The sequence below is a fragment of the Mobula hypostoma genome, chromosome 21 (genome assembly GCF_963921235.1).
Source record: "Mobula hypostoma chromosome 21, sMobHyp1.1, whole genome shotgun sequence".
Classification (NCBI taxonomy): Eukaryota; Metazoa; Chordata; class Chondrichthyes; order Myliobatiformes; family Myliobatidae; genus Mobula; species Mobula hypostoma.
In genome coordinates, this window is record NC_086117.1 from 10294201 (window position 1) to 10306790 (window position 12590).

At 41.0% G+C, this 12590-nt stretch overlaps 1 protein-coding gene across 3 annotated transcripts in view; it reads left to right on the forward strand.

Annotated features, from left to right (window-relative positions):
- mvb12ba (multivesicular body subunit 12Ba) overlaps nucleotides 1-12590 on the forward strand; it is a 302283-nt gene that overhangs the window by 246127 nt on the left and 43566 nt on the right. For 2 of the 3 annotated variants that reach the window (XM_063073420.1, XM_063073419.1), the window contains exon 9: nucleotides 10612-10671. In XM_063073420.1, the coding sequence (XP_062929490.1) occupies nucleotides 10612-10671 (60 nt within the window). Of the gene's footprint in view, nucleotides 1-10611; nucleotides 10672-10843; nucleotides 10897-12590 lie in introns of all 3 variants that reach the window. The other variant, XM_063073422.1, reaches the window with a different exon arrangement.

A 12590-nucleotide genomic window follows, 5' to 3' on the forward strand; every position in this document is an offset into this window, starting at 1 on the left:
TTCAAATATGTTTGCAATTTTGACTTGTCCAGTTTGGCTGAATGAATTCACTTTGCCGTGTGCATATGTTGCCTGCTGCCCAATACATTTATTCTGTACTGTTTTCCAAATCTAGTTCCGAGGGTGTGCTAAATCTTAATTAGACAACAGCTGTACCTCTGCTGAGTTTCAGAGCAATCAATATTACTTAAGAACGTTGTTGTTTAGCAATATCAACACCAGTTGAGAAGTGACATCAACTGTGGAGAAGATTCGGACAATAAAATGAATCATTTAAGGTGGTATAAGGAGTAGATATTTCAACTTAAATCTGAGGCTATCTTTGATTGATATTGTGTGTATGGAGATGAAACCATTTAAGAAACATCTACAGTTTCTCATGGCTAGTTACGCAGCGTTCTATGAAATGAGAGTAACACACACAAAATGCTGGAGGAACTGAGCAGGTCAGGCAGCACCCGTGGAAAAGAATAAACAGTTGGCGTTTAGGGCCGAGACCCTTCATCAGGACTCGTGAAATAATCTATGAAATGATGTCTGAAAGGCAATAAAAAGAATTTTATTTCAGCTAATATATTTGTGACCCACAAATATTTCATGGTTACGAGTACAGTTCCCTGAACGTAACCGATGTACTACTGAAAATGACTGCATAAAATGCTATGTATATTGTGTGGGGAAAAACGTGTAGAGAATATTGAAAACAAAGATTTATATTAGTATGGCCCATGGTTTTGAAATACTCTGAATCCGAATATTTTAGACCACAAAATTGTTTGTTTGTAGTAATCACTGAGGAGGTAGTTGCTACAGAGCAGTGAAATATTTTACTGTTAGGGAACCTCATTCTTTTCAAAACATGTCAAAGTTCAAGGTAAATTTATTATCAAATTACGTTTATGTCACCAAATACTCTCCAGAGATATATTTTCATGCAGGCATTCACAGTAGAGCAAAGAAATACAATAGTATCAATGAAAACCTACACACAAGCAAAGACTGATAAGCAACCAATGTGCAAAAGAAGACAAGTATAAAATAATAATAAATAAATAATACTGAGAACATGAGTTTTAAGAGCCCTTGAAAGTGAGGCCATAGGTTGTGTTTAATGATCAGTTCAGCATTGAGGTGAGTGAAGTCCACACCGTTCAGGAGTCTGATCGTTGAAAGGTAATAACTGTTCCTGAACCTGGTGCTATTGCACCAAAGGCTCCTGTACATCCTTCCCGGTGGCAGCAGAGAGAAGAGAGTATGGCCTGGATGGTGGGTGGTCTTTGGTGATGGTATTTAGTAAGGTGGTATGATGCCAACCCGGAAAAGACCATGTTATACCTGTGATGTTCTTAGTGGGTAGAATTTAGTCCTAAAGGTACACATTCTGTACAATCTGTACTCTTAAGGCACGTTTTAGACACAGACATAGAATAGTGCAGCACAATACAGGCCCTTCGGCCCACATTGTTGTGCCGACCCTCAAACTCTGCCTCCCATATAAGCCCCCACCTTAAATTCCTCCATATACCTGTCTAGTAGTCTCTTAAATTTCACTAGTGTATCTGCCTCCACCACTGACTCAGGCAGTGTATTCCACGCACCAACCACTCTCCGAGTAAAAAAACTTTCCTCTAATATCTCCCTTGAACTTCCCACTCCTTACCTTAAAGCCATGTCCTCTTGTATTGAGCAGTGGTGCCCTGGGGAAGAGGTGCTGGCTATCCACTCTATCTATTCCTCTTAATATCTTGTATACTTCTATGATGTCTCCTCTCATCCTCCTTCTCTCCAAAGAGTAAAGCCCTAGCTCCCTTAATCTCTGATCATAATCATACTCTCTAAACCAAGCAGCATCCTGGTAAATCTCCTCTGTACCCTTCCAATGCTTCCAGATCCTTCCTATAGTGAGGCGACCAGAACCGGAGTATAGGGTGGCCTAACCAGAGTTTTATAGAGCTGCATCATTACCTCGCGACTCTTAAACACTATCCCTCGACTATGAAAGCTAGCACCCCATAAGCTTTCTTAACTACCCTATCTTCCTGTGAGGCAACTTTCAGGGATCTGTAGACATGTACCCCCAGATCCCTCTGCTCCTCCACACTACCAAGTATCCTGCCATTTACTTTGTACTCTGCCTTGGAGTTTGTCCTTCCAAAGTGTACCACCTCACACTTCTCCAGGTTGAACTCCATCTGCCACTTTGTTTTGTCACAATTCATCTACATATGTAACATATTCAGAAAATTTTTTCTTGATTTTTCTTTTCAGATGCATAGTTGTTTATTTTTAATCACATGTACATCGAAAAACACAGTGAAATGCATTATTTGTGTTAACAACCATGGGGGCAACCCGCAAATGTCGCTGCGTATTGCAATGCCAACATAGCGTGTCCACAACGTTTAGCAGAACAACAGAGAACACAATGAAACAGCACATACCAAGCGACAACACAATAGTAAAACAAACTCTTTTCCTCCCTCCCAACTATGCACACTCCCGCAGAGGCAGTTCTCCATCTCCAGGACAGGCCTCAGGGACTTACCTTAATTTGAAATTTAAAAATAATACAAATTACTAAAGTTATTACCATTTGTTTTCATCCCTGGATGCATTTGCATTAAGTACATAAATAGTGGAAATGCAAAATGAAAAACTACTGTCTGAACTGACATTGTCAAGGAGCAAAGATCTGATATGCCATGAGTTTTCTGTTGGAATGTCACTCATCCTCTTACAGCACCTTGTAAAAATATTCAACCCCCAACCCTTTGTTCACATAAATGAATATTACAACCAGCGAATTTGATCAATTTAACTCAGACTTTTTATTTGTGAATCACATGCTCATTTTTTTTCACAGTAGAACCCAAAAAAACAGGGAAAATTGTAAAGCATGAAAAACTAATGATTCAAAACCTGGAATGTCAGCAGTTCAAAAGTACTCACCCCCTTTGCTCTGTACTATCTCTCACATCCACTACAGCCAATAGTCTATTTGGGTAAGTCTCTATTGGCTTTGCACAAAGTGATGGAGCAAGATTTGCCGATCCTTCCTTGCAAAATTGCTCAAGCTGCACCAGCTTAGTTGGGGAGTGGGGGTGGACCGCAATCTTGAGGTCCTTCCAGAGATGTTTCTTCGAGTTAAGGTCAGGTCTCTGACCAGGCCGTTCAAGGCCAACAGTTTTCTTCATTTGAAGCCACTCCATGATTTCTTTGGGTTGTTGTCTTGCTGAAAGATGAACTTCTTCTCCAGTTTAAGGTTTCTGGCAGAGGTTCGCAGACTCTTATTCAGGTTCTCCCTTTATTTGGCAGAATTTATCTTCCCATCAATCCTGACCAAATTTCCAGTCCCTGGTGCTGAAAAGCATCCCCATTCCACGGTATTACCTCTGCTATACTTTACAGTAGGGGTGGTGTTACGTGCTTGATGCACAGTTCTAAATTTACATCATGTGTACTGCTTAGTGTTGAGGCCAAAAAGTTCCACTTTAGTTTTATCCGACTCTTCCACATCTTTACAGAATTTTCTAAGTGATGTTTGCAAAGTCTTTATGGACAAGGATATGCTTTTTTTTTGGCCAGAGCTAACGTGCTACTCATCCATAAATACCTGGTTTTGTGCAAGGCCTTCGAGATTGTGGAGCCATGAACTTCATCTCCTGTTGCAGCCACTGACTTCTGCAGCTCCCTCAGTGACTGTTGGTGTTACATTGCCCTCTCTTACAAGTGCCATTCTTCTCCAGTGATTAACTTTAGAGGGGCAACCTGACCTAGGCAGTGTGGTTGTGATTTCATATCTTTTCCACTTTTTCATGATGGACTGCACAGAGTTCCAAGGTATATTCAGTGCCTTTGCGATGACCTTGTACCCTTCCCCAGATTTGTGCTTCTCTATTATCAATTCCCTGACTTGCCTTGAATGCTCTTTTGTCTTCATTTTAGTTCGGTGTGTTGAGAATCTACCATATGCCCTTGGACCGTACAGAGGGAGGGGGTATTTATTCAGGTGATCCTCCAATTTTCTACATCAACAAATTAAGGAAATGTACAGTATTGCACCTGAAGAGAGTTAGCGGAATAATTACAAAGGGGATGAATACTTTTTCAGCCTTACAATTTTGGTTTATAATTTTTAGTAAGTTGTTGACAGGTTTTGGATTTTTTTTTGACATGATCCACAATGTTTTGTATAGTAGCTCAAAAAATCTTACTTCAGTTTATTTTAAATTTAGAAAATGAGACAGTAAAACATAAGAATAACTGTGGGGGATGAATACTTTTTCAAGGCACTGTACATAGCACTTTGTTTCAGTTCTCCAAGCATTAATAACAAAATCTGAGGTCCTTTCGCCCAGGAATATGCCTTATGAAAACAGGTTGAGTGAACTTGGCCTTTTCTCCTTCGAGTGACGAAGGATGAGAGGTGACCTGATAGAGGTGTATAAGATGATGAGAGGCATTGATCGTGTGGATAGTCAGAGGCTTTTTCCCAGGGCTGAAATGGTTGCCACAAGAGGAGACAGGTTTAAGGTGCTGGGGAGTAGGTACAGAGGAGATGTCAAGGGTAAGTTTTTACTCAGAGAGTGGTGAGTGTATAGAATGAGCTGCCGGCAACGGTGGTGGAGGCGGATATGATAGTGTTTTTTAAGAGACTTTTGGATAGTACATGGATCTCAGAAAAATAGAGGGCTATGGGGAAGTCTAGTAATTACTAAGTTAGGGACGTGTTCGGCACAACTTTGTGGGCTGAAGGGCCTGTATTGTGCTGTAGGTTTTCTATGTTTCTAATACTCTTATTGTTGTATAAGGAAGCAATGGCACCATGCTTAGGTACCACTTCTAGTGTGTCATCTTAATCAGGGAAGATTTGTGAGGAAAAGATTGGGGTAACAATAACGCAAGCAAAAGTAATCTTTGCATGCCTTATACTGTCAAATCTGCAAATGAATGGGGACCATTATCCACTGCTCACACTAGGATGGAAGAAAGATAGTTGCTACAGTAGCGTAGCGGTTAGTGCCACACTATTACAGCTTGGGGCATCGGAGTTCGGAGTTCATTTCTGGCACCCTCTGTAATAAGTTTGTACATACTCCCTGTGACCATGTGAGTTTCTTCCAGGTACTCCTGTTTCCTCCCACAGTCCGAACACATACTGGTTATTTATTTATTGAGATAGTGCAGAATAGGCCCTTCCAGCCTTCAACCTGTGCCACTGAGCAATCTCCTGACTTAATCTTTGCCTAATCACCAGACAATTTACAATGACCAATTAACCTGCCAACCGATAATGTCTTTGGATTGTGGGAGGAAACCAGAGCACTCGGAGGAAACCTACACAGTCACAGGGAGAACATACAAACTCCTTACACGTAGCAGCAGGGATTGAACCCAGTTTTTCTTACTGTAAAGCGTTGTGCTAACCACAACATCATTGTAAAATTGTTCTGTGATTCAGCTAGGATTAAATAGCTGGGTTGCTGGGCAGTGCGGCTCGTTAGGCCAGTAGGCCCTGTTCCATGCTGTATCTCTAAATAATAAATTAATAAATACTGCTTTATGTTTTCAATATGTCTGATATTGTCAGTAAAATGAAAGCATCTGAGTATTTGAACAGTCTGGTAAAGCATAGTATTCTGTTATATTGATTCAAATAAAATTTAGCGCAAGTAGCTGGAATATAGAGAAACTTTTTAATTAAAAATTGCTTTGTGTATTAATAATTCCTGTAATATAGTAATTACTGCAATTCCACCTCTACATTCTTATACCATTTAAAGATTAATTGTCCTTTGCTATGGTTATACGATATTATCTGAACCTCTCAAATGAGTTAAATGAACAAACTTTTGAAATGAAATAGGAAGTTTATTTGGAATGGATTTCTGCTGGAGAAAATATACTATCATTAAAAAATAATGCTTTAACTTTGGTGAGGGAGTTGGGAGTATGCTTGATTGTAACTGAAATTTTTTTTAATATTAAATGTCTGCATAATTTAAGCAGTATAGCTGCCAATAAGAGTGAAGATGTCACAGCAATTTAGTGTATTTCATCGCAAAATAACCTGGTGAGGCTCCAAATCAAGCCTTGCATTATTTAGGCCTTTCACAATGTCCCAAAGTGCTTTGCAGCCAGTGAAGTGTTGTCACTGTTCATACAATGTGGCAGCCAGTTTGCACACAGCGAACTCCCCACGAATGGCCGTTTAGAATCACCGGATTGCCTGTATTGATGCTGCTGGATAAGAGGACAAGTATTTACAAGGCTATTGAGGATAATTCCACAGCTGTTCTTCAAAGCAGTATCATGAGATTGTTAACATTCTCCTAAGGAGAGCTGTCAGGGCTTCATTTTAACATCTTTGCTGCAAGACACTGCCTCTGACAGTGAAGGGCTCTTTCAGTACTGTCGTCTAAAGCCAGCCACAATGAACGTAATTACTTTGCAGTACCAAAATGGAATCTTTCAAACTGTTTAGGAATCTATTAAATCACGAATCTGAAGCCCCCAAGTCTGAAGTTGTTCATTCTGTGGAGGTTGCCTGAAGATCCGGTTTCGGCCCTTTGTTTTCCAGTTTATCTGATGGAATGCTGGGATTCAGGGTGCATTTCCATAGCTTAAATGTTAACACCTCTTCTCCCTGTGTCCTTCCATGTCACAAACACCTCTGGATGACTACTTGCTTGACACACCGTGCCGGATGAGCCAGAACTTCCTCCTAATTAAATGTCACAAAGCTACAGATTTCCGTTTCCTTGTTACTGGTTCCACTAGTCCTTTTCTCATTATAGAGTCATAGAGCGTCACAGCACAGAGACGGGCTCTTTGGCCTATCAGTCCATGTCGGACTGTTGTTATGCCTAGTTTCACTGGCCTGCATCTGTACCCTAGCCCCCCATACTCCTCCCATCCATGAAATGTTGAAATGATCCCCACATCCACCACTTCCTCTGGCAGCTCGTTCCACGAATCATTCCCAGGGCAGATCATTCCAATTCATGCTGTATCAGGTGACTGGCATTAGAACACTGCAGCACAGTACCGGCCCTACAGCCCACGTTATTGTGCCAATGTTATAAACTACTCTGAGATTATCTAACCCTTTCTTCCTACATAGTCCTCTATTTTTACATTTGCCTTTCTTAAAAATTCCTAATACAGCTGCCCTACAACCACCCCTGAAAGGGCATTCCATAATCATAGTCATACTTTATTGGTCCTGGGGGAAATTGGATTTTCCTTATAGTTGCTCCATAAATAATAAATAGTAATAAAACCATAAATAGTTAAATAGTAATACGTAAATTACGCCAGGAAAATAAGTCCAGGACCAGCCTATTGGCTCAGGGTGTCTGACCCCCCCCCCCAAGGGAGGAGTTGTAAAGTTTGATGGCCGCAGGCAGGAATGACTTCCTATGACGCTCTGTGTTGCATCTCGGTGGAATGAGTCTCTGGCTGAATGTACTCCATGCACTCACCACTCTCTGTGTAAAAGAAAAAATGTACCTCTGACATTTCCCCCCCCCCCCCCACAATACTCCAGTCACCTGAAAATTATACTCCCTCGTATTAGTCTTTTCCACTGTGAGAAAAAGTCTGGCTATCGGTCTTGAGGGAGTTGACATGAATTATAGGGGGAGGTTGAATAGGAGAGGAGCTCCTATGGAGTTATACAAAATTATGAGGGGTGTAGATAGGTGTACTCACAGAGGCTTTTTCCCGCTGAGGCTGGTTGAAACTAGAACTAGAGGTTATAGGTTTAGGGTAAAATGTGAAATATTTAGGGAACCTGAGCGGGAACTTCAGAGGCTGGTGAGAGTGTGGAACGAGCTGCCAGCGGAAGAAGTGGATGTGGATCCAATTGCCACACTTAAGAGAAGTTTTGTGAGGTACATGGATGAGAGGAGTGTGGAGAGCTATGGTCCAGGTGCAGGTCGGAAGGGCCAAATAGGAAAAAATGATACTAGCTTAGCTGGGAGTTCTTGTTGGCTTGGACTGGTTGGGCTTCTGTGACTCTATAATTTTGTTAAAGCATTATCTTTTAAGACATTTTCTATAAAGAAATCCATTCCAAATAATCAGGTATGCACTTGCAGCAATTTGCAGAAGCCAAATAATATACCAGTGTGGAATGAAGCTGGAGCATTGGGGGGAGCGTGATCCCATGTAGTCACGGGGAGTGCATGTTGATTCTGAAGGCCAGGACTGAAGACGGGACGCTGGAGCCATGAGGCAGCCACTGTGCTACCCTACCATTTCCTTACCAGACTCAGACTTTCCAGTTGTCATCTTATCCATAGCCTGCTCTGAACTTGGTCCTCCTTGCTTTAGATCTCTGGTCTAACTTCCTTTTTTATTCCCAAATCACTTAACACTTCAGTTTCATCCAAACTCTCACACTGAATTACTTCCACCATTTTCTCCAAGTCACCATGTCTGTCAACCCTCTAATTCTGCCCATTTCTCCACCCATCAACTCTGGTAACAGACATTTGCTCTCCACCAACTAAATTAATCCTCTTCTGTTCTGGCAGCTTCCCCTTTCCTCTTTGCCCTGAAGAAGAGTCGCGGCCTGAAACGTCAGCTGTTCACTCTTCTCCATTGATACTGCCTGACCTGAGTTCCTCCAGCATTCTGTGTGTGTTCCTTTGCATTTCCTGCATTTGCAGACTTTCTCAAACAGAGAAAATCTGCAGATGCTAGAGTTAGTAGTTTAATTAGTCACGTAGGTGTAATAGGGCAGCGTGGGCTTGTTGGGTTGAACGGCCTGTTACCATGGTGTATCTCTAAATAACATTAAACTCTCCCCAACTAACATGCCATTTTGTTAATTCTCCTCGACTCCACCAAAGGTTTGTGTCCTTCTGCTGTGAGGCTTTTTGATACAACGAAGATAGAGGCTACTTACCCAGTATGAATTTGATGGGATTTGATTTCAGGTTAGTTTATTGCCTTGTGCTGAGTCCTCCGTTGGTCGGAGTCAACTGTGGATGTTACATCGTAGCTGTCTGGATACAGTAGCCAGGGCTGTGCAATATGGAGAGTAAGCTGCTAGCTTACTTTGAACCCAAAGGAATGGCAGAGACTGATACAGTTTGGCACCAGCAGCATCGCAGGAGTTGCCATTCTACATCGAACTTAGTGTAGGACTCCCTTAGGGACTCCAGCTACAGATTTTTCTTCAGAGTTTGCTCCTGAAGCCTTCCCCGTGAGTAGGTATAGTCCCAAGGCAGTGGAGCTTTGAGATAAGAGTTTCCTTCTCCTAGATGAGCTTTTAAACATGGCTGATGATTCCCATCTTCCCAAAGCAATGAGTTTGAAGGCACTGGTAACATGCCTTTGCCCCTTCTATTGCCTTGAACTCCAGGGTGTAATGAAATTTCTTGCTCGTATAAAGAGTGAACGTGGTAATAATAATTGCAACAACAGATGCAAAACGACTGAATGGTACAAAGATAGTGCAGCTAGTGACAATATTAGATTAACTGAGAGAGGTAGAAAAGAGCTACGTGTGGTTGGGTTGGGTATCAAAGAACTAGTGTTGGGATGGGATTGGGTTGTTAACCATTGTCAGGTGACGGTGAGTTTTAAGTTTCTGCTCTAGCACAAGGGTTCCCAATCTATTTGATACCATGGACCCCTACCATTAACTGAGGCATCTGTGGATCCCAAATTGGAAACCCCTGCTCTAGCATGTAACTCATTTAAGTCAAGGATTTGGATATTGAAGTGCAGAGATGAATGAACAAATATGATGATATTGAATGTCATGCTAGAAATGGAGTCATATAACATGAAAACGGGTCCTTCGACTCAATTCATGCATGTCAACTGTGTTGCCTAGCGAGCAAGTTTTGTCTGTCCATATTTGCCCCATAGCCCTCCAAACCTCCCTTATCCATGACTTTTAAATTTTGCCAATGTACCCGCTTCAACCACTATTTCTGGCAGCAAATAACAAAAACACATCACTTTTTGCATGAAGAAGCTGCCCCTGGTATCCATTTTAAATCACTCACATCTAATCTTAAACTAGGGGTTCTCAACCTGGGGTCCACGGACCCCTTGCTTAATGGTATTGGTCCATGGCATAAAAAAAGGTTGGGGTCCTCTGTCTTAAACCTATGCCCTCTTGCTTTCAGCATTGCCTAAAGACGATGTGTTTTTATGCTGTCTATTCCCCTCTTGTCCTTTCATACCGCAATATCCTGTGTTCCAGGGAATAAAGTCCTAGAAGGGCTGAATGGCCTATTACTGTTTCTTACAGTGTCAGATTGTCGTGCACAGTATTACATTTGAGTTGAGAAAACCTTTATCTAATGAATTTGTGCTGTAAAATCTTAGATTAACATTTGGGGATGAGTAAATAGATTTTTGAAAACAAAAGTACTGTAGGCAGCTTATTGTCATGAAAGCATCTGAAAAAGATATGCAACCATGCGTAAAACGATTAGTTGTAATCATAGGTTTTAGTCTGTCAAATAACCCTTGTTTAGTATTGGTGGTTTAGCAGAATTAATGTTAGCTATAATTTTGTACTCCCGGGTTTTGTCTTAGATCCATTTCTATTAAAACTCAATTTTGAACTTTTCAATTTGATTTCAGGTGCAGCCAGATGATTTAATGGGCATAACAATCAAATCGTTGGCTGAAATAGAAAGGGAAGTAAGTATCTTCATTTAAATCATCTGAAAGAGAACATTATTATGTCGTGCCTTGCACGGCAGCCTTAAAGCGTAAAGACTACGATATGATTCTGCGTTCAGATGCAAACGATTTGATTGTTTTCTTGTTGCAAAGCAAATATTTTGAAATAAACTATATTATATGTTGATAGATATTGGAACATGTAAAGGAAAAAGCTCTCTATGTGCGTTCAGCTAGCATAAAGTAAGTTATTTAATGTGTTTGCATTTTATCTTCAAGATCACTGCTTCATCTGCCCCCACCCATTTGCCAATCAGATTCCTGGTCATTCACATACATCCTTGGTTTGATCTTTATCTCCTTTGATGAGACTAATCTTGTGAAAGAACATCTATTGCAGACCATCTGAAACACACATGCTGTTTTTTTTAGCTAATAAGCAGTTATCATTGCCTTGGAGTTTGAATGCCAAAGGTCTTGCGCACTAATTTAATGTGAACATCTCTCACTGAGATTGTTCATTGATGTATCTTGTTTGGTTCAAACTTTGATATAGACGTAACTGTAACTGGTCACTTATTGGAAGAATACTTCAGTAACTCATGTCAAACTTAATATTTTTCTCATAGTCTGACCCTGAATATTAAGTACCTTTTCTAATAAGTGCACTCAGTGCCTACTTTATGGGGTACCACCTTTGCCTAATAAAGTGGTCACTTGAGTGTATGTTCATGTCTTCTGGTGATATAACCCATCCACTTCAAAGTTCGACGTGTTGTGCATTCAGAGATGCTCTTCAGCACACCACTGTTGTAACGTGCAGTTATTTCAGTTACTGTCACTTTCCTGTCAGCTTGAGCCAGTCTGGCCATTCTCTGGCCTCGTTCATTAACAAGGCGCTTTTGCCCACAGAACTACCAGTCACTGGATGCGTTTGTTTTTCACACCACTGTCTGTAAACTCTAGAGCGATGATTTCCAGTGGGGGCGTTTACATGTCCGAAGGGGACGTTAGGGGAAATAGAAGTCGTCAGGGGAACGGTCAGGATTCTTGGGGGGGGCGGCAGTTGGATGGCAACAAGTGGCACCCTAACGTGTCAACTTGCTGCCGTCATCAACATCCAATAGGCATTCCCAGTTTGTGTTAATTTTTAATTTTAATTTAACCCCATTAATGATGGATAAATGCATACGGCGTGATCTCTATGATTCTGAAGGTGGTGAGGCCTGGCTAAGAACGGAAACTGCGGAAAGTGTGTCAGTACAATGTTACGTACCTGGAGTATGGTTTTATTCCATTCCCGTCAGATCAGCAACACCCCACGTGTCTTATTTATAATACTGTACTGTCTAATGAAGCCATGAGACCATCACGATTGCAGCAACACTTCCATAAAAGACACCCTGAAAGGGCTACTTATGGTATTATTTCGTTCCTGCATTTGTAAGGCATTGCACACTTGAGTCATTTGGCAAGAAAGCTAGAAGTGACCTGAGAATGGTCTCATTGCTTCTTATAACATTTCCAAAAATCTCATGCATTGCTGAAGGATTAACGATGCCTGCTGTATCAGAAGTGCTCACCACTGTTCTCAAATTGGATACCAGTATTTTAAAATCAATTCCTCTGAGTAATAACTCTGTAGCTTATCGTATTGACAAAATGAGTGAAGACATTGAGCATCAACTATGCATAGAGCTACAAAAAACAGAATTTGGGATACAACTGGATGAGTCAACTGTGTGAGACAAATAAGCATTGCTAATGATGTATGTATGGTTTACCAAAAATGGAAAAGTTTATGAAGGGATTCTCTTTTGTAAAAAGTTCAAAACAAATATCAACAGAGAATCAATCTACTATGAGGTCAAAAGGTATATTGAAGATAAAAGTATTCTGATTAGGAACATGATTTCTTGTGCCACAGATGGACCACC